The sequence below is a fragment of the Oncorhynchus keta genome, chromosome 2 (genome assembly GCF_023373465.1).
Source record: "Oncorhynchus keta strain PuntledgeMale-10-30-2019 chromosome 2, Oket_V2, whole genome shotgun sequence".
In the NCBI taxonomy this organism is placed as follows: domain Eukaryota; kingdom Metazoa; phylum Chordata; class Actinopteri; order Salmoniformes; family Salmonidae; genus Oncorhynchus; species Oncorhynchus keta.
The window spans coordinates 57,673,941-57,699,497 of NC_068422.1; the positions used below are offsets into that span (position 1 = coordinate 57,673,941).

Sequence of the window (25,557 nt, forward strand, 5' to 3'; positions counted from 1 at the left end):
AGGACAGGCAAGAGTCAAAAACCAGGAGGATGAGAAAAGAGAGACTGGGGTAAAGCAGGAGCTGACACAAAAACGCTGGTGGGCTTGATAAACAAGACAAACTGGCAACAGACAAAGAGAGAACACAGGTATAAATACAAAGGGACTAATAGGGAAGATGGGTGACACCTGGAGGGGGGTGGAGACGATCACAAAGACAGGTGAAACCGATCAGGGTGTGACACATTATAGTGCAATACTTTTGACTAGGGCCCATAGGGCTCTGGTCAATTGTAGTACACTATATGGAGAATAGGGTGCCATTTGGGACAGACTTTGGAGAGCATGCCCACCCTCCGTCCCATACTAAGTGGATAAGCCAGCCAGCCAGCCAGACAGACAGACCATTACACAGTCATACCCCACCCATCTTCCCTCAAACCACGGTCCACACACTGGAAACCCCCAAAACTAATCATGTGTCATCAGTGACTCTACACACAGCCTCATACTTACCACCAGCCCACAGTCTGCTCTGAGAAATGTATGTATATATTTGTGTGTATTGTGTATGTTAAGATAACTTTTCAAGTACAGTTGAAGTCGGAGGTTTACAATCCCCTAAGCCAAATACATTTAAACTCAGTTTTTCACAATTCCTGACATTTAATCCTAGTAAAAAATCCGTCTTGGGTCAGTTAGGATCACCACTTTATTTTAAGAATGTGAAATGTCCAAATATTAGTAGAGAGAATTATTTATTTCAGCTTTTATTTGGTAGCATTGCCTTTAAATTGTTTAACTTGGGTCAAATGTTTTGACTAGCCTTAAACATGCTTTCCACAATAAGTTGTGTGAATTTCTGGCCCATTCCTCCTGACAGAGCTGGTGTAACTGAGTCAGGTTTGTAAGCCTCCTTGCTCGCACACGCTTTTTCAGTTCTGCCACCTCTATGTGAAATGTACCAGCCCCTCCTGAGGCAAAGCACCACCACAACATGATGCTGCCACCCCCGTGTTTCACGCTTGGGATGGTGTTCTTCGGCTTGCAAGACTCCCCCTCTTTCCTCCAAACATAACGATGGTCATTATGGCCAAACAGTTCTATTTTTGTTTCATCAGACCAGAGGACATTTCTCCAAAAGTACAATCTTTTTCCCCATGTGCAGCTGCAAACTGTAGACTGGCATTTTTATGGTGGTTTTGGAGCAGTGGCTTCTTCCTTGCTGAGCGGCCTTTCAGGTTATGTTGATATATGGACTCATTTTACTGTGGATATAGATACTTTTGTACTTGTTTCCTCCAGCATCTTCACAAGGTCCTTTGGTGTTATTCTGGGATTTGCACCTTTCGCACCAAAGTACATTCATCTCTTGGAGACAGAACGTGTCTCCTTCCTGAGCAGAATGACAGCTGCGTGGTCCCATACTATTGTTTGTACAGATGAACGTGGTACCTTTAGGCGTTTGGAAATTGCTCCCAGGGATGAGCCAGACTTGTGGAGGTCTACAATTTATTTTCTGAGGTCTTGGCTGATTTCTTTTGATTTTCCCATGATGTCAAGCAAAGAGGCACTGAGTTTGAAGGTAGGCCTTGAAATACATCCACAGGAACACCTCCAATTGACTCAAATTATGTCAAATGATGTCAATTAGCCTATCAGAAGCTTCTAACGCCATGACATAAATTTCTGGAATTTTCCAAGCTGTTTAAAGGCACAGTCAGCTTCGTGAATGTTAACTTCTGACCCACTGAATTTGTGATATAGTGAATTATATGTGAAATAATCTGTCTGAAACAATTTTTGGGAAAAATGACTTCCCAAAACTATAGTTTGTTATTAACAAAAAATGTATGGCGTGGTTGAAAAACGAGTTTTAATGACTCCAACCTAAGTGTAAAGTAAAAAGTTACAATGTATCTATTAACAAAACTGGAGGCTTTCATTTGGATGAAAGAAATCCAATATTTAGGATGGGACTATTGGTAGCAATTGTAAATCACACCAAAAATGAATTGTTCGATTCACAAGCTATAAGCTTAAGCCTCGTCCAAGTGTGTCTCAATCCAACTGAGTGAGTCTAGGTAAAAAAAATATATATATACTTATCTTGGTTTGAAATAAAATATTTATTGGTTGTGGAAGCATAACGCAATACAATACAAAGATAAGTAATGTGTGCCGTCTGAACAAGTATTTGTTCATATAGTCCATTCATTCACAACAAGAGGCCAGTCTTTAGGGGGTACTAAGCACAAACCATACCTGTGTATGCTAACTCCACAAGGTTATGGCTTAAGCCATGCTTGCTTCTCTAATCATGTATGATTAAGTTATTTCCTTTACCTCCCTTCTCCTATGCATGCATGTGTGTGTGTGTGTGTGTGTGTGTGTGTGTGTGTGTGTGTGTGTGTGTGTGTGTGTGTGTGTGTGTGTGTGTGTGTGTGTGTGTGTGTGTGTGTGTGTGTGTGTGTGTGTGTGTGTGTGTGTGTGGAGGCAACCTAAACAGTGATCTATGTCAAATAATGTATGAGAAATGTCTATGTAAAACGTATGTAAGTGTAGCAGAAAAGCTGTAAAAAACAAACAAGATATGTGTCCTCGGAAGAGGGGGGTAGTTGATGGGTTAATAAAACATAAAAAAAAACTGATCTAACCAGATGTTTCTTCAGTTTGGGGATGAGTTTGGAAAGAATTTGATCGTGGTGCGCCTGGAAGCGCTGCAGTTTGGGAAACCCAGGAATAAAGAAACCTTAGAGGGAGAAGGAGAGGGGAAAGATATGATTCGACTGCTTTATTGACTTGAGGCGCAGTCACCTTTCTGTGAAATACAACATGTCCTCTCTGTGGCAGGGCATAATGCCATGACTGTTTGGTCAGACTAAAACAGCAGTATGGATAGAGGGGAGACATAGGGACCAATCCTACCCTGAGATACACATATGCAACCCAAACTTTACTGAGACCCCCTTTTGACACATGACTAACCAGATTTACAGCACATTTCTCAAAATTCATTAGCTCAACGTGGTTAAGCAGTAGTGGTTAAACAACAACAAAACACTTTAATTCTTTAATATTTAAAAAGCGAGAGGGTAGAATAAGAGAAAAAGGCAGAGGACAAAGGAGAGAGTGAGAGAGAGTTAGAGTAAGAGTGAGAGTTAAAGTGCGAGCTAGAGTGGAATGGAAAGGAACCTGTCGGAAATGGACACAGGGCTCGGGGGTCTGCATGTCCTGTCTTGGTGTTGACATCTGACATCTAGGGTCCTTAGGATCAGAGTCAGTACCAGAGCTGACAGGTGACGGAAGTATCTGGGCCAAAACAAAGCTTCTCTCGCATGGAGAGACCCATGGACCAAACAGACCTGGACTGAAACCGCTATTAAATAACATCTCCATCTGTGTTCATCAAACTATAAAACAGATGATTTTCCAACAAGGCAGTTTTCTAGGCTTAAGTATCCGTTGCAAATCTCTCAGAGTGAGACATCTGTGTGATTTACATTTCCTGACATCCAGAGGTTGAAGCACATGTCTTCAAATAAACGAATCACTCGAAGATTGTTAATCGCCGTATTAATAGAGGCTCCATGATTGACAGATCAACTGAAATTACATCACGTTACATTTACACACCAATCCTACCTTGTGTCTTTCTCCAAAAAACACCACACATAGTGACTTCATATCCATTTGCCTTACAAAAGCACCGTAAGGATGTTTCAATTGTGTCACAGACACGAGGCAAAATTATGGGCTTGTAATCAATCATATAACAGTAGGGCTAAGACTAGCCTGCTGGCCTTACGGGGTCAATGGGAACATTCGCCCCGAGCTATTCAGGAGGGATATCACACCTGGCACAAATGATTGTCTCGTTCTATTTTTCCTGCTGAGGGGTGCCCTATACCTGCACCCAGAGGGGAGTAATTCAAAGTCCAGGTACAGGGGGTGGCTTGGGTCGAAAATAGATTTTCGGAGGGCCCTGACCTTAAAGATCTCATCCAGGCCTGTCTGTTTGACTCCAAGTACGTTGCTTGCTGTGGTAATACTCCTTCTCAGCATGTTTCTCTGGCTGACAGTGGCATTGCCAAACCAACAAACAATACAAAAAGTTCAAATCCTCTCAATAAAATATTTGTAAAACAGAGTCAGTATAGTACAGTCTACATTAAAAGAGCCCAACTGTTGTAGAAAGTACAGTCTCTGTTGGCTCTTTTTGTAGATCAGGTCTGTACATTTACTCCACTGAAGCTTATTGTCCAAAAAACCACCCAGATATTTATATTCCTCTACGATTTCTATATTCTGACCTCTGATAGATGTTGCAGAGGTCGGCGTTGTACGCTTCCTGAAGTCTATGCACATCTCTTTGGTCTTGTTGGTATTGAGGACCAAGTGTGATTCCTCACACCACTCTACAAAGTCATACATACAGGTGCATGGCAACTTCCTGGCTGCGGAGAGGTCGTCTGACCTCTGACCTCCTCGCATAGAGTCTAAATAACCCTGTTTCGTCTCTGTCTGTCTGGTTTGTATTAACATTAAAGTTATTACACATCATTGAGACAAACTCCGAATGAGTCAACTGTGTGCAACTAAGAGTCTGCTGGTTTTTCACACATTGTCCTTGTTTTGGGCAAAAACATTTATATTTTTGACTCATCGGGGAAACCAGCTTGATAAAGTATAATATTGTATAACATCGTCCATATCCACGGACACACAGGGTCCAGACATCCTGAGCCCTATTCAACACAAACCATTGACCGGGTTTCCAGGTTAGTCAAAAATACATGATTAATCCTGCCCAAACCAGAAGCCGTGTGTGAATGTGTAAATGGATGCGCTGCACTCTGTAAGGCAATGAGGCATTATAATAACTAGGAAGTCGAAAAACAGTTTTCCCCGGGCATTAGGCAAAAACCAAAACATTTTCCCCCGCCCAAAACAGAGACTGTGTGTGTGAAACACGAGCATTTGACTTTCTCTTCACGCTGTGGACTGAGGATGTAGCTTCCCAGTTACCACAAGCCAGGACCGTACTCAAAGAGAGTAGTCAATACTATAAAGGGATAACCTCTACTCTGGAATGACAATGACGCATACAAGATGATACATCTAGAAATTCTATGGTGCAAGAGGCAGTACGAGCCTGCTGCTACAGAAATCTGAGAGGTGGCGGAGGAGGAGGATGAGATATCAAGCTGTGTGTGTGTGGATAGCGCAGAGAAAGAGAGTATGCTGAGAACGGGATTCTCTTGTGAGAGGAAGCACCTTCTCTAGTTTGACAGTGAGAATCTACCATGTTGGATTTATTGTCACAAAGTTTATGGGTTAGGTACTGTCCTTTGGCATGGTCGTTTGATCATATTAAGTGTAGGTTGGGATGTATCTAAAATTGGGAGGGGAACTAGAGAGACAGAAAGAGAGAATACTAGACATCAATCTCCCTCCATCCTCTCCCAGATCTGTTCATGACTGTAGTAACAGCACCTGTCAACCTACCAATGTCACAGTAACATTAAACCTGACTTTCTCCCATAAAAAAGCAATAATTATCACCCAATGTGTGTTTTAATTAACAGTTCTTTCGAGCTTTGGCACAGCCCAGAGAGCCATAAACCCATGCCCCAGTATGAGAGAAGAATGCGGGCCTCTAGCCGTGTATGTACTGTTTACAGTAGTGGTTCCCAACCATGGGTACTAGGACCCCTGGGGGTAGCTATCCAGGGTGTATCACATCCGGCCGTAATTGGGAGTCCCATTGGGCGGCACACAATTGGCCCAGTGTCGTTCGGGTTTGGCCGGGGTAGGACGACATTGTAAATAACAATTTGTTCTTAACTGACTTGCCTAGTTAAATAAAAAAAATCTGAGAATATGAGAAGACTCATGAGACCATAGGCTTACTGGTAAAATGCTTATGAGGTGGTATTTACTTACTTACTGGCTTTATTGTCCCCATGGGGAAGTTTTGTTGCAGTGTCATGTACATGTTTAAAGTGGCGTTTAAATACAAAACAAAACTGACAATACAACATTCATAACAGTTCCATACCAATAAAGAAACGTTTTTTTTAAAGAAAAAAAGACTAGCCTGCTGAGTCGATAGGAACATTAGCCCGAGCTATTTAGGAGGGATATCACACCTGGCACAAATTATTGTCTCGTTCTGTTTTTCCTGCTGAGGGGTGCCCTATACCTGCGCCCAGAGGGGAGTAGTTCAAAGTCCGGTTACAGGGGGTGGCTTGGGTCTAAATTGATTTTGTGAGCCTTGCGGAGGGCCCTGACCTTAAAGATCTCATCCAGGCCTGTCTGTTTGACTCCAAGTACCTTGATTGCTGTGGTGATAATCCTTCTCAGCATATTTCTCTGGCTGACAGTGGCATTGCCAAACCAACAAACAATACAAAAAGTTGAAATACTCTCAATAAAATATTTGTAAAACAGAGTCAGTATAGTACAGTCTACATTAAAAGAACCCAACTGTTGTAGAAAGTACAGTCTCTGTTGGCTCTTTTTGTAGATCAGGTCTGTACATTTACTCCACTGAAGCTTATTGTCCAAGAGGACACCCAGGTATTTGTATTCCTGTACAATCTCTATATTCTGACCTCTGATAGATGTTGCGGAGGTAGGTGTTGTACACTTCCTGAAGTCTATGCACATCTCTTTGGTCTTGTTGGTAATGAGGACCAAGTGTGATTCCTCACACCACTCTACAAAGTCATCTAGGACCGGGCCATGATGTTCCTCACACCACTCTACAACGTCATCTAGGACCGGGCCATGATGTTCCTCGTCATCATGCAACAGGCTGATCAAGACAGTGTCATCAGCGAACTTAAACGAAGTGTCTGTCAGGATGGGAACTAGTACAACTATTAGTGTACAAGATGTACAGGAGTGGGGACAAAACACATCTCTGAGGAGAGCCTGTGTTGTATTGCATATGTCCAACACGCGGGGACCTATTTTGACTCGCTATAGCGAGCAAGCATTTTAGCCAGGTAGCCCAGAACAACAAAAACTAAAAGCGTGTACTGTATGACCGTTTCGGCATCATGAAAGAGAGGAAGATGTTCTTGGCGTTTATTTAAAAGTAGGGTGAGTCAACGTGTTTTTTCTACTTACACACACACACACAAATCAGTACCATGGACAGCGAAATTATATTTAGTTTACGTTGATTGGAATAAATTGTTTTTGGAATCTTTCAGACTCATAAGCATAGGTGGTTTAATGATGTTGAAATGTTGAAGATGAAATGTTCCTGGAATAGAGGGGGCAGCACCTATTCTCTTTCCTCCTTTTGGTAACTCCACAGTGCTCTAAATCAATAGTTGTTTAGTAGGCTGAAAATGATGGAAATGTTAACTTGATTGACCATGATGTAGTTTATGTAACCAGTGGTGTAAAGTACTTAGGTAAAAATACTTTAAAGTACTACTTAAGTAGATTTATGGGGTATCTGTACTTTACTATTTATATTTTTCACTACTTTTAATTCACTACATTCCAAAAGAAAATAATGTAATTTTTACTCCATACACAACTGTTTGTTACATCCAATATGCTCTCCAGTTTTGTGATGAAACAAAGGTGTGGTTGTCTTCTTATTGTCTCAGCCTTTGGCCTCTATATCACTGTGGCAATGCATATGAACTAACAGGTTATGGAGCCAAAAACGGAATTATCACAACACATACAGTTGAAGTCGGAAGTTTACATAGACTTAGGTTGGAGTCATTAAAACTCATTTTTCAACCACTCCACACATTCCTCGTTGACACACCATACTTTTGGCAAGTCGGTTAGAACATCTAAGTCATTTTTCAAACAATTGTTTACAGACACATTATTTCACTTATAATTCACTGTATCACAATTCCAGTGGGTCAGAAGTTTACATACACTAAGCTGACTGTGCCTTTAAACAGCTTGGAAAATTCCAGAAAATTATGTAATGGCTTTAGAAGCTTCTGATAGGCTAATTGACATAATTTGAGTCAATTGGGGGTGTACTTGTGGGTGTATTTCAAGGCCTACCTTCAAACTCAGTATATCTTTGCTTGACATCATGGGAAAATCAAAAGACATCAGCCAAGACCTCAGAAAATAAATTGGACAAACAATAGTGCACAAGTATAAACACCATGGGACCACGCAACTGTCATACCGCTCAGGAAGGAGACGCGTTCTGTCTCCTAGAGATAAACGTACTTTGGTGCGTAAAGTGCAAATCAATCCCAGAGCAACAGCAAAGGACCTTGTGCAGATGCTGGAGGAAACATGTACAAAAGTATCTAACCTGAAAGGCCGCTCAGCAAGGAAGAAGCAACTGCTCCAAAACCACCATAAAAAAAGCCGGTTTGCAGCTGCACATGGGTACAAAGATTTTTAGAGAAATGGCCTCTGGTCTGATGAAACAAAAATAGAACTGTTTGGCCATAGTGACCATCATAACGATGGAGGAAAAAGGGGGAGTCTTGCAAGCCGAAGAACACCATCCCAACCGTGAAGCACGGGGATGGCAGCATCATGTTGTGGGGATGCTTGCTGCAGGATGGACTAGTGCACTTAACATAATAGATGGCGTCATGTGGAAGGAAAGTTATGTGGATATATTGAAGCAACATCTCAATACATCAGTCAGAAAGTTAAAGCTTGGTCGCAAATGGGTCTTCCAAATGGACAATGACCCCAAGCATACTTCCAAAGTTGTACCAAAATGACTTAAGGACAAAAAGTCAAGGTATTGGAGTGGCCATCACAAAGCCCTGACCTCAATCCTATAGAAAATGTGTGGGCAGAACTGAAAAAGCGTGTGCGAGCAAGGAGGCCTACAAACCTGACTCAGTTTACACCAGCTCTGTCAGGAGGCCAAAATTGTACGCTGAAGATTCATGTTTTCTTTTAAAACAACAATTAGAATCTCTCCACAGCCTCATAGAGGATTTAGATACTTTTGCTATCCTCTCTGGATTAAAACCTAATTATAATAAGTGTACTATATTACATATTGGATCACAAAAAAAATAACATTTTTCATTACCATGTAGTTTACCAATTAAATGGTCTGACGTATATGTGGACATACTCTGTAAACAAATTCCAAAAGAAAGAAAGGATCTCACTCCAATTTTTATTTATAGAAAGTTAGCAAAAGTAGATAAGATCTTGCTACCATGGAAAGGAAAATACCTGTCTATTTGTGGAAAAATCAACCAGATTAACTATTTAGTCATATCACAGTTTACCTATTTGCTTATGGTTTTGCCTACACCTAGTGACCTGCTTTTTTTTCAGTTTTTGATTTGTTAAAAAAGTTTGAAATATCCAATAAATGTCGTTCCACTTCATGATTGTGTCCCACTTGTTGTTGATTCTTCACAAAAAAATACAGTTTTATATCTTTATGTTTGAAGCCTGAAATGTGGCAAAAGGTCGCAAAGTTCAAAGGGGCCGAATACTTTCGCAAGGCACTGTATATGAACAAAAAATATTCAATTTTATTTGTAATAAAGCCAGACACAATTAAAAGGGCCTATTTGTATAACGAATATGAATTAGGAAATTATTAAATATTAAAGCATTAGAACCCCTCGACAACATTCCGCTGAAAAGGCAGTGCGAAATTCAAAAATATATTTTTTTAAATATGTAACTTTTACACATTAACAAGTCCAATACAGTAAATGAAAGATAAACAACTTGTTAATTGACCCATCGTGTCCGATTGAAAAAATGCTTTACAGCGAAAGCACAACATATTAGGTAATAGCCAAGTCAAAAAAACACACAGCCATTTTCCCAGCCATAGATAGGAGTCACAGAAAGCAGAAATATAGATAAAATGAATCACTAACCTTTGATGATCCTCATCAGATGACACTCATAGGACATCATGTTACACAATACACGTATGTTTTGTTCGATAATGTGCATATTTATATCCAAAAATCTCAATTTATATTGGCGCCTTACGTGCAGTAATGTTTTGATTCCAAAACATCCGGTGATTTTGCCGAAATACTCACAATAAATATTGATAAAAGATACAAGTGTTATTCACATAATTAAAGATAGAGTTCTCCTTAATGCAACCGCTGTGTCCGATTTCAAAAAAATTAACGGAAAAAAGCATAATCTGAGAATGGCGCTCAGAGCCCAATCCAGTCAGAGAAATATCCTCCATTTTGGAGTCAACAGAAGTTAGAAATAACACACCTTACTCAACACAGATGTAACATTTTGGTTCTCGACAAAGAGACAAAGAGGGAAACAACAACCATTTAGAAAACATGTGCTGTATTTGACAAATCATTATTGAACAGTCTCAGGGGATCATAGCATAGATTACACACTAATTATAACCACATATGTTTGGCTTTGACTGTCAACACCTTACAAAATAAGGCATATCAATGTACAAACATGAATTTAGAACTCATACAAAACCTTTCTTCCTTAGCCTGTTTTTCTGTGGATAAAGAGCAAAGTGCAAGACATTACCATTGAAATTGCTGTAGACCTATGCAGGTAAATAAATACTGGGCTTCTGCAGTGGAGCACTCGGTCCATTTATTTAACAACACTCTTATGATTGATGATTATAATATTTCGGCTTATGATGAAACTTTGTCTTCGTTTAACCAACCAACGTGCCAGCGGACAAATTAAATGCTATACGCAAATTGTTCACTAGATGTCAGTAAAGTAAGAAAATCAATTGGTGCTCTAGTACAATCGAAAAATGTTAAGGGCTACTTCAACATCATAATTAGGCTATTTACTACTACAGCATCTCTATAGCCAGTATTTAAAACTTCAGTGTGTTTCTTCTACAACACAATGAGTACAAATATCAACACATGCTCTTCTTACAAATACAAATAATCTTTATAATATATTACAGCAAAGATCCAATATTCTGAAAATACATTTTGCTAGGTCAATGATAAGCCAAGAAAACACAAAACATGTTTTCATTTTAAGCTTAAACATAACAAAAATAGAAAATTTGATTTAAATATTAATTATTCTTGCTAAATGACAAGTCACACATATCCCCAATTGCCTTCACCTATGCTGATTTTGTTGTTGTTGTGGATGACCAGTACAAAATCCATCTACACTCGGCCTACAGCTAAAATATCAAGCATTTGGCCTCAAGTGACCTCAATTAATGGACGAAGAAATGCGGCCCCCTGCAGCCTTGTGAAGTACTGAACACCTGGTATACTGATATTAGGCTGGGATTCAATCCTGTTGCAGATTTGGACAATGCACAATTTAAAGTTCATTTCAGATTGAGCCGACATATGCAGCATTTACCGTGAATGTGGTCCCTGCGAAACCTGTATTGCTGACAAAGCGTGCTCAGATTGAATCCCGCCCTTACTGTTATTGTTTACAATCCAAATGATCAGTGAGCTAGCTCACTCTTCATTATGAAGTACCTTGCACACATTGGGCCAGTTCGTTTTGCATGGCCTGGTGCCCCGGGTGGATGGAGATTTCCCTTAAGGACCAATGGAAAGTGTGCAAACTCTGCCCACCCGGGGCACCTGGCCATGCAAAACGAACTCGCCCAGTGTGTCAGGTTTCGTCATTTGAAAACATGAGCAATTGCTGTCCTTTCTGTTTTGTAATGACCTTTTCAATGACACTTCACTTCACTTTACATTAACAATACATCTCCTGTTACCAAGCCAGCATGATTCTAATTGCAGCACTGATGGTACAGATTAAATTAAGGCATTTGCTCTAGAAGCAAAGATACACTAAATGCCCAAAAGAATGTGGACACCCCTTCAACTTCGTGGATTTGGCTATTTCAGACTACCCGTTGCTGGCAGGTGTATACATTAGAGCACACATCCATGCAATCTCCATAGACAAATATTGGCAGTAGAATGGCCCGTATTGATGAGCTCAGAGACTTTCAATGTGGCACCGTCATAGGATGCCACCTTTCCAACAAGTCAGTTCATCACATTTCTGCCCTGCTAGAGCTGCCCCAGTCAACTGTAAGTGCTGTTATTGTGAAGTGGAAACATCTATGAACAACTACGTCTCAGTCGCGATGTGGTAGGCCACACAAGCTCACAGAACAGGACTGTCAAGTGCTGAAGTGTATAGCGCGTAAAAAATATTCTGTCCTTGGTTGAAACACTCAATACCGAGTTCCAAACTGCCTCTGGAAGCAACATCAGCACAATAACTGTTCATCAGGAGCTTCATGAAATGGGTTTCCATGGCCGAGCAGCCGCACACATGCCTAAAATCACCATGTGCAATGCCAAGCGTTGGCTGTGGTGTGAAACTTGCCACCATTGGACTCTGGAGCAGTGGAAATGTATTATCTGGAGTGATGAATCACGCTTCACCATCTGGCAGTCCGACGGACTAATCTGGTTTTGGCGGATGCCAGGAGAACACTACCTGCCCAAATGCATAGTGCCAACTGTAAAGTTTGGTGGAGGAGGATTAATGGTCCGGGTCTATATTTCATGGTTTGTGCTAGGCCCCTTAGTTCCAGTGAAGGGAAATCATAACGCTACAGCATACAATGACATTCTAGATGATTCTGTGCTTCCAACGTTGTGGCAACAGTTTGGGGAAGACCCTTTCCTGTTTCAGCATGATAATAACCCTGTGAACAAAGTGAGGTCCATACAGAAATGGTTTGTCAAGATCGGTGTGGAAGAATTTGACTGGCCTGCACAGAGCCCTGACCTCAAACCCATCAAACATCTTTGGGATGAATTGGAACACTGACTGCGAGCCAGGGCTAACCGCCAAACATCAGTGCTCTTATGGCTGAAGGGAAGCAAGTCCCCGCAGCAATGTTCCAACATACACTGCTCAAAAAAATTAAGGGAACACTAAAAGAACACATCCTAGACCTGAATGAATGAAATATTCTTAATGAATACTTTTTTCATTACATGATCAAGGGAAATCAAATTTATCAACCCATGGAGGTCTGGATTTGGAGTCACACTCAAAATTAAAGTGGAAAACCACACTACAGACTGATCCAACTTTGATGTAATGTCCTTAAAACAAGTCAAAATGAGGCTCAGTAGTGTGTGTGGCCTCCACGTACTTGTATGACCTCCCTACAACGCCTGGGCATGCTCCTGATGAGGTGGCGGATGGGCTCCTGAGGGATCTCCTCCCAGACCTGGACTAAAGCATCCGCCAACTCCTGGACAGTCTGTGGTGCAAAGTGGCGTTGGTGGATGGAGCGAGACATGATGTCCCAGATGTGCTCAATTGGATTCAGGTCTGGGGAACGGGCGGGCCAGTCCATAGCATCAATGCCTTCCTCTTGCAGGAACTGCTGACACAGTCCAGCCACATGAGGTCTAGCATTGTCTTGCATTAGGAGGAACCCAGGGCCAACTGTACCAGCATATGGTCTCACAAGGGGTCTGAGGATCTCATCTCGGTACCTGGAGGGCTGTGCGGCCCCCCAAAGAAATGCCACCCCACACCATGACGATTCCCGGGACCACCCATACGTAGAATGTATGCACACATGACTGTAAGTCGCTTTGGATAAAAGCGTCTGCTCAATGGCATATTATTATTTATTATTATTATGACTGACCCACCGCCAAACTGGTCATGCTGGAGGATGTTGCAGGCAGCAGAACATTCTCCACAGCATCTCCAGACTCTGTCACGTCTGTCACGTGCTCAGTGTGAACCTGCTTTCATCTGTGAAGAGCACAGGGCACCAGTGGCGAATTTGCCAATCTTGGTGTTCTCTGGCAAATGCCAAACGTCCTGCACGGTGTTGGGCTGTAAGCACAACCCCCACCTGTGGACGTCGGGCCCTCATACCACCGTCATGGAATCTGTTTCTGACAGTTTGAGCAGACACATGCACATTTGTGGCCTGCTGGAGGTCATTTTGCAGGGCTCTGGCAGTGCTCCTCCTTGCACAAAGGCGCAGGTAGCGGTCCTGCTGCTGGGTTGTTGCTCCTCCACGTCTCCTGATGTACTGGCCTGTCTCCTGGTAGCGCCTCCATGCTCTGGACACTACACTGACAGACACAGCAAACCTTCTTGCCATAGCTCGCATTGATGTCCCATCCTGGATGAGCTGCACTACCTGAGCCACTTGTGTGGGTTGTAGACTCCATCTCATGCTACCACTAGAGTGAAAGCACCGCCAGCATTCAAAAGTGACCAAAACATCAGCCAGGAAGCATAGGAACTGAGAAGTGGTCTGTGGTCCCCACCTGCAGAACCACTCCTTTATTGGGGGTGTCTTTCTAATTGCCTATAATTTCCACCTGTTGTCTATTCCATTTGCACAACAGCATGTGAAATGTATTGTCAATCAGTGTTGCTTCCTAAGTGGACAGTTTGATTTCACAGAAGTGTGACTGACTTGGAGTTACATTGTGTTGTTTAAGTGTTCCCTTTATTTTTTTGAGCAGTGTATATTGGAAACCCTTCCCAGAAGAGTGGAGGCTGTTTTAGCAGCAAAGGGGGGACCAACTCCATATTTATTTAATGCCCATGATTTTGGAATGAGATGTTCGACAAGCAGGTGTCCACATAAGAATATAAAACTATACTAAAATAAGACTATATTAGAAAATATTTTACAGAGGCTATCTAAGCAAACATTATGTCCATTGTTAAAATATTACAAAACTACTCAAATTAAGTAAGCTGTAATGCTTTCACTATGATGGGAGAGAATGTGGCACTGTCCCTTGGAACTCCACTATGGCAGCTTCTCCTACAACATGACACAATTTTTCTGCAATGTCTGTTTTGTAGACAACAGGGGGGACCTTAGAATGCTTTGCAATGCTCTAGAATCGAACTGGCCCTTCTGGCTCTCCTTTGTCTCCTGTCTGGGCCCTGTGTTTAGGCAGAGCCAAGGCCTGCTCCAGAAGCCTGGCCAGGTACCTATCCTCCGCTCTCTCCCCCACCCCCACCGATAGGCTCTCACTCTCACATAGGCCGCCGGGAAGCCTGGGCTAAGGTTGCTGACTGAGTCCGGGGGACCCTGCAGGGTGGCTGTGGAGGGCTAAGGGATAAAGGGGCAACTGGGGGAGTCAGGGTCGGCTCCTCCATGGGGATTTGTGGAGGTGTGTTTGTACCCTGTTGAACTACGGCCTGTGTCTCTGGTAAAGCCACTGGACCAGATGAGCTCTTAACACTTATTTCTTTGTGGAGTGGCATAAGAATGGCAGGCTGTCCCATAACATTGTGCTCATTGCTCCCTGGTGGCTCATAAGGTGGTGGCCCAGCCCCAGCCTGGGGAGGCCCATCGGGGGTCACTTGAGCTTGGATGGTGTGGATGAGAATGGGGTCTGGAGATGGAAGAAGGATTTCCTCATCTTCCTCTTCCTCCCTATTTAGAGCTTCCTTGTCCTTCCTTGCCTCCTTAGAGGGGCTGTTGTCTTGGGAGATGACATCTGGCTGGTGGGTGATGATGTGGAGACCCAGAGGCCCTGCTCCTGGTCGTTTGGTGCCCGGGTCAGAGGTGACTCCCCTGGGGGGCTTGAGAGGGGTGAGCAGAACAGGTAGCTCCAAACCCAGGACCTTCCGTGGCAGTTCCTCTGGCTTGGCTAGAAATAAAACACAGGAACATTAAAACTGAGGTAAATTATAGGAACTATGCTTTGCTTTACACTTCTGTTTCAGTTGGTAATTAAGTGTTTACCTGGTTTATGCGTAAACATTAAATGGTAATTATGGGTACCATCTTTCAAAAATACCCCACAACTAACTAACCAGTAGCAAATGGTCATTATATGACCTAATTTCTTTCCACAAGGGAAAGCTCATTCACAAGCCCTCATGAGATGTTTGATCTCTGCATTTTCTACTGATGTTAAATTGTTAGCCTTGTCCAACAGCACATAAATCAGCTAAGCAGTGTGCTACCTGGGGGTGGAAGGTCCAGCTTCATCTTCCTTAGTTCCGCCATGGAGGCCTGCAGCTGATCGATGATGACGTCATCGCTGTAGAGGAACGACAGGCCGATCTTGTCCTGAAGGAACTCTCTCAGGTCCTCCAGATTCATCTTCAGGAGACGCTCTGATGACACACAGATACAGCAAACAGGACAGGAGTCAACATCATTGGAATTATCGCTGCTCTAACAGAGACACAAGCAATATTGTATTAGCAAAGACTTATGTAATGAGTAGCTAATAGCTAATAGGCTAAAGTAGCTAAAAGGCTACTTGTTCAAGGTAGATGCACTCCTTACTCTTAAATATTCTAAGGATTGTGTAGGACATGGCGGTAAGGATCGTCTCTCCTTCCAGAATGTAGATGTCCCACAGACGTAGAGTCAGGGTGAACGGGGTCTATGAAGAGAGGGGAAAAAAGATCTGACTTCCAAGAAACATCATTTCCCATTCACAAAGCGGTAAAACTATTCTTGAAATCAGAAGTCATGAGTTCACACACTATACATTAGTAAGAATGTTTTCCTGTGGTGGGCCCCAGCGGGACTGAGAAGCGCTGACAGCAGCTTGTCTCTCTCCAAACTACCAGAGCCACAGGATTGTGTGTATGAACAGAGTCGAGGACACACTGAGTAGTTATTAAGCCTCGTGATTATGCATATGTTATGTTCCCTTTATACGCAGTTAACAATGCTAATGAATAAGTAAGTAAGTAAGTTCACCCTGCTTGGAGTTGTAATCATGTGAAATTAATGAACGTCCATGAATACAACTGCAATTCTGCTATTTGAAGTTATTATTTTTGGTGAATATGGGGCTCACGGCATCAATTCTATGTCTACTTTCTCCTATGCTGAAAGTTATAATATGCCAATCGTTTGTCAGCAATCCCAGATCCCAGATTGTACCTTTAAGGAGAAGAGTTCTTGGTTGTCACGGGCCAATAAAAAGGAAGAATGATTTAAATCGTCGAAAAATGGCAACGGTCCTTTAAAACACACTTTCTCTCACCCTGTCAATGAAGCACTGCAGGAACCATTTAGTGCTGTAGATCCCACAGGACATCTGTTCCCTGTCCTAGAGAGACAGAGGGAGGGAGGGATGGAGGGAGAGAGAAAAAAGAGAGAGGGGATGGAGGAAGAAAGAGAAAAAGAGGGAGAGAGAGGAGAAAGAGATGGAAGACGGGTAGAAAGAACGACGATCAGTTCTACACAGTAACACGCATTTCAATGTAACTATATGCAATAACTGTAATAATCTCACTATTATGAAACATAATGCCATTACGTAGTGTGTGTGTGTGTGTGTGTGTGTGTGTGTGTGTGTGTGTGTGTGTGTGTGTGTGTGTGTGTGTGTGTGTGTGTGTGTGTGTGTGTGTGTGTGTGTGTGTGTGTGTGAAGACAACCTAAACAGTGATCTATGTCAAATAATGTATGAAAAATGCCTATGTAAAATGTCTATGTAAAACGTATGTATGTGTAGCAGAAAAGCTGTAAAAAACAAACAAGATAAGTGTCCTCGGAAGAGGGGGGGTAGTCGATGGGTTAATAAAACATTTAAACTGATCTAACCAGATGTTTCTTCAGTTTGGGGATGAGTTTGGAGAGAATTTGATCGTGGTGCGCCTGGAAGCGCTGCAGTTTGGGAAACCCAGGAATAAAGAAACCTTAGAGAGGGAAGGAGAGGGGAAGTGTATGATTCGACTGCTTTATTAACTTGTGTAAACACACAGGTACATCTTGTGGCTAGAACTCCATAACAGAATGTACTGACTAGTCAATTCCATATCTTTATTAAGATTGTATTACATATTCATATATTATTCCACTGGTAATGTAGCTGATTCCTATCATTGATTGTTCGGACCACCATGCATGACATATCTGATTGGTTGAATCAATGTTTACAGGGTATCTTATTGGTCAGCTCACCGTGCATGGCATGCTTCTGATTGGTCAGTAGCTGTGACAGGGCCCAGAAGGCGTCTTCCTCATTCATGTACATCAGCAGCAAGGCGGCGACCTGGCTCATGCCCTGGCAGTAACTCACCTCCTATAGGGTCAGAGGTTAGAGGTCCAACAATGTAACATTGATTACCAAGCTAAATTTGTCCTGATGTAGGTTTCGTCCCCTTAAAGTTGGAGGCAGCTCAGTTGCCACTAGTTTTAGTGTTAAAAAGTAGTTAATTTCTGAACATTGGGCTGAATCCTGATGCAAACATTACGTAAATATTGACATTATTTATGACTGAGGGAAGATTAAAACAAACTCACTGTGTTGTAGACCGAATAGGCAGACAGGACATGAAATAAAGACTGCTGCCTTTGTAGACGCAGAGAAGAGAGAGGGAGGTCAGTCATTCAGAGACAGAGAAGGGTAATTGCTATGGTTCAGGCAACTTTCACATCAAATCACATTTATTTATATAGCCCTTCGTACATCAGCTGATATCTCAAAGTGCTGTACAGAAACCCAGCCTAAAACCCCAAACAGCAAGCAATGCAGGTGTAGAAAGAAGCACGTTGTTAACACATCATACCTTTATATACTGTACATATGTAGGATCTGAATTTGATCACTCTTTTGTTGCTGAGAATGTCCCTGCACCACAGTAACGGCATATGAGCTTTGTGATTTAAATAAATTAACTGAAAATATGGGGGGTGAGTCTCTTTGTTAACAACAGCCGGTGCACGATCTTGAATGTTAAGTCCCAAGTTTTTGCTCGCCTGAGTTACAATATCTCATGATAAGCTGCAGACCATACTATTTACTAATGCAGTTTTCATCCATATTTTTCGCAGCTGTCTATTTACTAATAAGTTGTGTATTTATTCCTTGTGTTATAATTATTTTCTAGAATTAAAAAAAAATCTTTCTCTCTATATTGTTGGGAAGGGCCCGTAAGTAAGCATTTCGCTGTTAGTCTACACCTGTTGTTTCTGAAGCCTGTGACAAATTTACATTTTTATTTTATTTGTTTGGAATGAAGATGAAAAAATAACATCACATTTCTAATTAGACTGCGTGCCTGTGGGTGATTCTCAACATGGAATTACACGTCCTTTTTTACCTCAGATTGGTGATGTTAGTATATAAATTTATGGTCAACACGATGACACAATTGCTTAAAACAGATCAATATCTTCGGTTTTGTACTTTTGATTTGGTCAAACACGCTGGGGGTCGCAGGACTTAAGAGGGCAGCTATTATTTTCTTTCTCAATAAAAGTCTCTTAATAAATACACGGACTTGACAGTCAAACTATCTCATCAATAGCACTGTTGAACAGGGCTCCGGGCAGCCGAGCGGAAATGGAGGAAAACTCGCCTCCCTGCGGACCTGGCATCCTTTCACTCCCTCCTCTCTACATTTTCCTCCTCTGTCTCTGCTGCTAAAGCCACTTTCTACCATTCTAAATTCCAAGCATCTGCCTCTAACCCTAGGAAGCTCTTTGCCACCTTCTCCTCCCTCCTGAATCCTCCCCCCTCCCTCCTCCTCTCTGCAGATGACTTCGTCAACCATTTTGAAAAGAAGGTCGATGACATCCGATCCTCGTTTGCTAAGTCAAACGACACCGCTGGTTCTGCTCACACTGCCCTACCCTATGCTCTGACCTCTTTCTCCCCTCAGAACCAACAGAAAAAGGCATAAGGAATTAGAAATTCATCCAAACACAATGTTGAACATCCCTGCCAACTAATATCAAAGCATATTTCATTTAAGAAATGATTTGCCTTGTGTAGATTTAAGAAACATTGCCTTGTAAATGCCATTACCAAAAACCAACACATCTTTAAGATATTTTCTCATTTCTCTCCTTCATGAGGGAGAATAATGAAAGTTCACAGAAGTAACAAGTAAAGGAAGACTTACTGTACAGTAACCATTACAGTGTTTTTACTGATATCAAGTTTGTTAATGAATTAAGTGATTAAAACGTGTAATTCTGTTACCAAATCGGTAATGGAATTACCCCCAAAATCCTATAATGTAATTACTGCAATTGAATTGGCTTCAATGGGAAATCGTAGTTGTCATAAACTACAATTTGGTCACCCGCTGTAACGTAGAGTCAGCAAGCAAGTGCAATTAGTGAGTTTAACGACGAAGAACATGAAGGATACAAAACAAGAAAAGCGTCTGAACATGGAAACATGAACAATATTGCTTGGTGGGTGATAACAATGGAGTGCTATATAAAGGGGAAGTAATCAGGGAGGTGATGAAGTCCAGGTGTGCCTAATGAGGCGCAGCTGTGCGTAACGAAGGTTGCCAGGACCGGTGGTTAGTGGACTAGCGACGTCAAGAGCCGAAGAGGGAGGAGCGGGAGTGGATGTGACACCTGCTTCTGTCCTCCCTTCTAATGTTCAGCTTGTAACTGTTTACTTTCTCTTTCTGCCCCCTGGTGGTCAAAGCAAGACTGTGAAAACAGTCTGGAATACCCCTCACTCTCCCTCTCTCAGCCACTCTCTTCTCCTTCTCTCCAGTTAATGTTACTGACATCTACCATGCCACCTACCCTCTTGCTGTTTACTGTAACAGACATCCTCACCCACTGAACACCGACTGACACCTGATGTCCATGGACGTTTAAAAGTAGTTGAAATTTGGTCGGACCGAATCTGAACGAATCATAGATGTCTGTTTCACAAGTTTGCACAGCAGAGTAGAGTACAGTACAGTACAGTAGAGCACCCTAGAGTACAGTACAGTAGAGCACCCTAGAGTAAAGTACAGCATAATGTATAATACTGTACTGAACATATCTACTGTAGTGAACTCCGCTCTGCTCTGCTGTACTGTGATGTCCAAACTTGTGAAACATAGACCTCTATGATTGGTTCAGATTTGGTCTGGTCCGGACCAAATGAGGTCTCGTTTGGGGGCAGAGCTCATTAGAATAATGGCCAATATGTAGAATAATAGCCAAATATGCAACAGAAGGATATCGCATATTTCTACCTTTTTTGTACCTATTTAGGATACATCGCCATGAAGAGAATGTTATTAATATCCATAATTGTGCATTTCTGTATAGTACTATACAGATCAGGGACCGTGATTCTGTTACCGGATGTAAATCCACTTCAATAACCAAAATAAAAAAATGCATGTCATAGCTGACACCCCGTTGCAGACATATCTGAATCTTAATTCAGAGAAGATGTTTAAGAGTTTTTGGAAAACGTGGTCGCATAAAAAAAAAAACTGACCGCATTTCTGATACCAAATTTAGCATCTGTAGTCCTTGTGCATAGTTTGTTAAACTTTGAAATCAATTACTTTTTTTGTTTGGCATACATTTTAAAGTGAAACACCTGTTGCTGTGGAATTGACCCCGGATTAAGAATCACCCATATTAGCACATTTATTTCACGTTTCTCTATCATAGGCTACTTATCGTAATGAACGATAAGCCTCCCTGCGGACCTGGCATCCTTTCACTCCCTCCTCTCTACATTTTCATCCTCTGTCTCTGCTGCTAAAGCCACTTTCTACCACTCTAAATTCCAAGCATCTGCCTCTAACCCTAGGAAGCTCTTTGCCACCTTCTCCTCCCTCCTGAATCCTTCCCCCCCCCCTCCTCCCTCTCTGCAGATGACTTTGTCAACCATTTTGAAAAGAAGGTCGACAACATCCGATCCTCGTTTGCTAAGTCAAACGACACCGCTGGTTCTGCTCACACTGCCCTACCCTGTGCTCTGACCTCTTACTCCCCTCTCTCTCCAGATGAAATCTCGCGTCTTGTGACGGCCGGCCGCCCAACAACCTGCCCGCTTGACCCTATCCCCTCCTCTCTTCTCCAGACCATTTCCGGAGACCTTCTCCCTTACCTCACCTCGCTCATCAACTCATCCCTGACCGCTGGCTACGTCCCTCCCGTCTTCAAGAGAGCGAGAGTTGCACCCCTTCTGAAAAAACCTACACTCGATCCCTCCGATGTCAACAACTACAGACCAGTATCCCTTCTCTCTTTTCTCTCCAAAACTCTTGAGCGTGCCGTCCTTGGCCAGCTCTACCGCTATCTCTCTCAGAATGACCTTCTTGATCCAAATCAGTCAGGTTTCAAGACTAGTCATTCAACTGAGACTGCTCTTCTCTGTATCACGGAGGCGCTCCGCACTGCTAAAGCTAACTCTCTCTCCTCTGCTCTCATCCTTCTAGACCTATCGGCTGCCTTCGATACTGTGAACCATCAGATCCTCCTCTCCACCCTCTCCGAGTTGGGCATCTCCGGCGCGGCCCACGCTTGGATTGCGTCCTACCTGACAGGTCGCTCCTACCAGGTGGCGTGGCGAGAATCTGTCTCCTCACCACGCGCTCTCACCACTGCTGTCCCCCAGGGCTCTGTTCTAGGCCCTCTCTTATTCTCGCTATACACCAAGTCACTTGGCTCTGTCATAACCTCACATGGTCTCTCCTATCATTGCTATGCAGACGACACACAATTAATCTTCTCCTTTCCCCTTCTGATGACCAGGTGGCGAATCGCATCTCTGCATGTCTGGCAGACATATCAGTGTGGATGACGGATCACCACCTCAAGCTGAACCTCAGCAAGACGGAGCTCCTCTTCCTCCCGGGGAAGGACTGCCCGTTCCATGATCTCGCCATCACGGTTGACAACTCCATTGTGTCCTCCTCCCAGAGCGCTAAGAACCTTGGCGTGATCCTGGACAACACCCTGACGTTCTCAACTAACATCAAGGCGGTGTCCCGTTCCTGTAGGTTCATGCTCTACAACATCCGCAGAGTACGACCCTGCCTCACACAGGAAGCGGCGCAGGTCCTAATCCAGGCACTTGTCATCTCCCGTCTGGATTACTGCAACTCGCTGTTGGCTGGGCTCCCTGCCTGTGCCATTAAACCCCTACAACTCATCCAGAACGCCGCAGCCCGTCTGGTGTTCAACCTTCCCAAGTTCTCTCACGTCACCCCGCTCCTCCGCTCTCTCCACTGGCTTCCAGTTGAAGCTCGCATCCGCTACAAGACCATGGTGCTCGCCACGGAGCTGTGAGGGGAACGGCACCTCAGTACCTCCAGGCTCTGATCAGGCCCTACACCCAAACAAGGGCACTGCGTTCATCCACCTCTGGCCTGCTCGCCTCCCTACCACTGAGGAAGTACAGTTCCCGCTCAGCCCAGTCAAAACTGTTCGCTGCTCTGGCCCCCAATGGTGGAACAAACTCCCTCACGACGCCAGGACAGCGGAGTCAATCACCACCTTCCGGAGACACCTGAAACCCCACCTCTTCAAGGAATACCTAGGATAGGGTAAGTAAGGGTAAGTAATCCTTCTCACCCCCTTCTCCCCCAACAAGATTTAGATGCAAGTGGCTGTTCCACTGGTTGTCATAAGGTGTATGCACCAATTTGTAAGTCGCTCTGGATAAGAGCGTCTGCTAAATGACTTAAATGTAAAATGTAAATGTTGATAACCTATGGCGGGTCGTGATTCGTTGAACTTAACAGAAAAACTGGTTTGTTCCCTTTTGCAGCCCCCAGAAATCAATAAAATGTCAAAGCATCTATAGGTTATTTCAAGATTCCGTGTGGCCTTTGCATAGTGTTTAAGTTTTAGGAATATAAATGTACCGTAATTTCCGGACTATAAGCCGCTACTTTTTCCCCACGCTTTGAACCTTGCGGTTTATACAATGACGTGGCTAATTTAAGGATTTTTCCCGCTTTCACAAGATTCATGCCGCCAAAAGACTGAGCACCGTCACATAACGTGACGTAAATCGAGCGCGCTCAAACTTCCCATCATTCTGATTACGGTCGTCATTTTGTCACCCTCATCATGGCAAAGACACGGAGAAATGCATATGATGCAGCTTTCAAGTTGAAGGCGATCGATCTGGCTGTTGGAAAAGGAAATAGAGCTGTTGCACGGGAGCTTGGCCTTAATGAGTCAATGATAAGACGTTGGAAACAGCAGCGTGAGGAACTGACTCCGTGCAAAAAGACGACAAAAGCTTTCAGAGGGAAGAAAATCAGATGGCCCGAACTAGAAAATGAGCTTGAAGACTGGGTCAACACACAGAGAGCAGAGCCTGTCCATCAGGGTACGGACGAGTCTGTGTCAGCAGCTCCCTCCCGACTACGAGGAAAAAGTTTCAAACTTCCGCAAATTCACTGATGCAAAGATAGAGGAGCATTCCATCGGCCCGCACGACATCATAAATATGGATGAGGTTCCTCTGACGTTTGACATGGCTCTCGCTCGGACTGTCAACAGGAAAGGCGAATCATCCGTCACGCTGAAAACAACTGGGCATGAAAAAACGCACTTCACCTGTGTTCTGAGCTGCACGGCATCGGGAGAAAAGGCACTTCACCTGTGTTCTGAGCTGCACGGCATCGGGAGAAAAGGCACTTCACCTGTGTTCTGAGCTGCACGGCATCGGGAGAAAAGCTTCCACCGATGTTGATTTTTAAACGCATGACGATGCCAAAAGAAAAATTCCCGAGAGGAATTGTTATGAAAGTCAACAAGAAAGGATGGATGACGGAAGGCCTAATGCATGAATGGCATACGGAGTGTTACGGCAAGCGACCGGGAGGATTCTTTCACAAGAACAAGGCTTTGCTCGTGATGGACAGCATGAGGGCCCACATAACAGATTCTGTGAAAGAAGCCATCAAGAGGACAAACTCAATTCCAGCTGTGATTCCTGGGGGCACAACAAAGTATTTGCAGCCACTGGACATCAGTGTAAATCGTGCATTTAAGGTGGCACTCCGTGTTCAGTGGGAGGCTTGGATGACAAGTGGGGAGAAATCCTTCACTAAAACGGGCCGCATGCGAAGAGCCACATATGGTCAAGTCTGCCAGTGGGTGCTGACAGCGTGGAGCATTGTCAAAAAATTCACTATCATCAACGGGTTTCGAAAGGCTGGACTGCTGCCTGTTGTTGAGGGCAGTTCAGCGGAGAATTTGCCTCCGGATGAAAGTGACGAGAGCGACAATGAAAACGATCCAACATCGGATGAAGCAATTCTGAGGCTATTCAACTCCGACACCGAAGGAGATGACTTCAGTGGTTTCAGTGCACAGGAGGAGGAAGACAGTGACCAATGACTTTACTGGTAGGCTACTGTTTCGTTAAAGCCTATTTATTTTTGTTACAAGCCGTATTTCGTTAAAGCCTATTTATTTTTGTTAAAAGCCGTGTTTCGTTTAAAGGCTGTGTAAAGTTAATTTGTTTCAATGTACCGGTAGGCACCTGTGGCTTATAGACATGTGCGGCTTATTTATGTACAAAATAAAAAAAATTAAAAAATCAGTTGATGCGGTTTATATTCAGGTGCGCTTAATAGTCCAGCAATTACGGTAACTTTCAAAATTCATTTCCATGGTAATTGCACTTAACTAGTGCTTTAGACTGCCTACTACTTGTGATGCTAATCTTCATAGTTATCGTAGTGAGAGTATGATGTAAAAAAAAAGAACTAGCCAATGTTTGCAATGATGAGAAAATAATCGTTTTTCTGACTGCCTGTCTGTGTCTTGCAGTATGTAGACACCCCTTCAAATTAGCGAATTTCGCTATTTCAGCCACACCCGTTGCCGACAGGTATATAAAATCGAGCACACAGCCATGTAATCTGCAT

General features: G+C 43.2%; 1 protein-coding gene across 2 annotated transcripts in view; it reads right to left on the reverse strand.

Annotated features, from left to right (window-relative positions):
• Positions 1 to 10,272: 10,272 nt before the first annotated feature.
• LOC118402916 (USP6 N-terminal-like protein) overlaps positions 10,273 to 25,557 on the reverse strand; it is a 46,501-nt gene continuing 31,216 nt past the window's right edge. For both annotated transcript variants that reach the window (XM_035801295.2, XM_035801286.2), the window contains 7 exons: positions 18,209 to 18,257; positions 17,867 to 17,987; positions 17,507 to 17,601; positions 16,947 to 17,012; positions 16,235 to 16,334; positions 15,907 to 16,059; positions 10,273 to 15,587 (listed from right to left, as the gene is read on the reverse strand). In XM_035801295.2, coding sequence (XP_035657188.2) covers positions 14,968 to 15,587; positions 15,907 to 16,059; positions 16,235 to 16,334; positions 16,947 to 17,012; positions 17,507 to 17,601; positions 17,867 to 17,987; positions 18,209 to 18,257 — 1,204 coding nt within the window. In that variant the 3' untranslated portion in view covers positions 10,273 to 14,967. The remainder of the gene's footprint in view (positions 15,588 to 15,906; positions 16,060 to 16,234; positions 16,335 to 16,946; positions 17,013 to 17,506; positions 17,602 to 17,866; positions 17,988 to 18,208; positions 18,258 to 25,557) is intronic.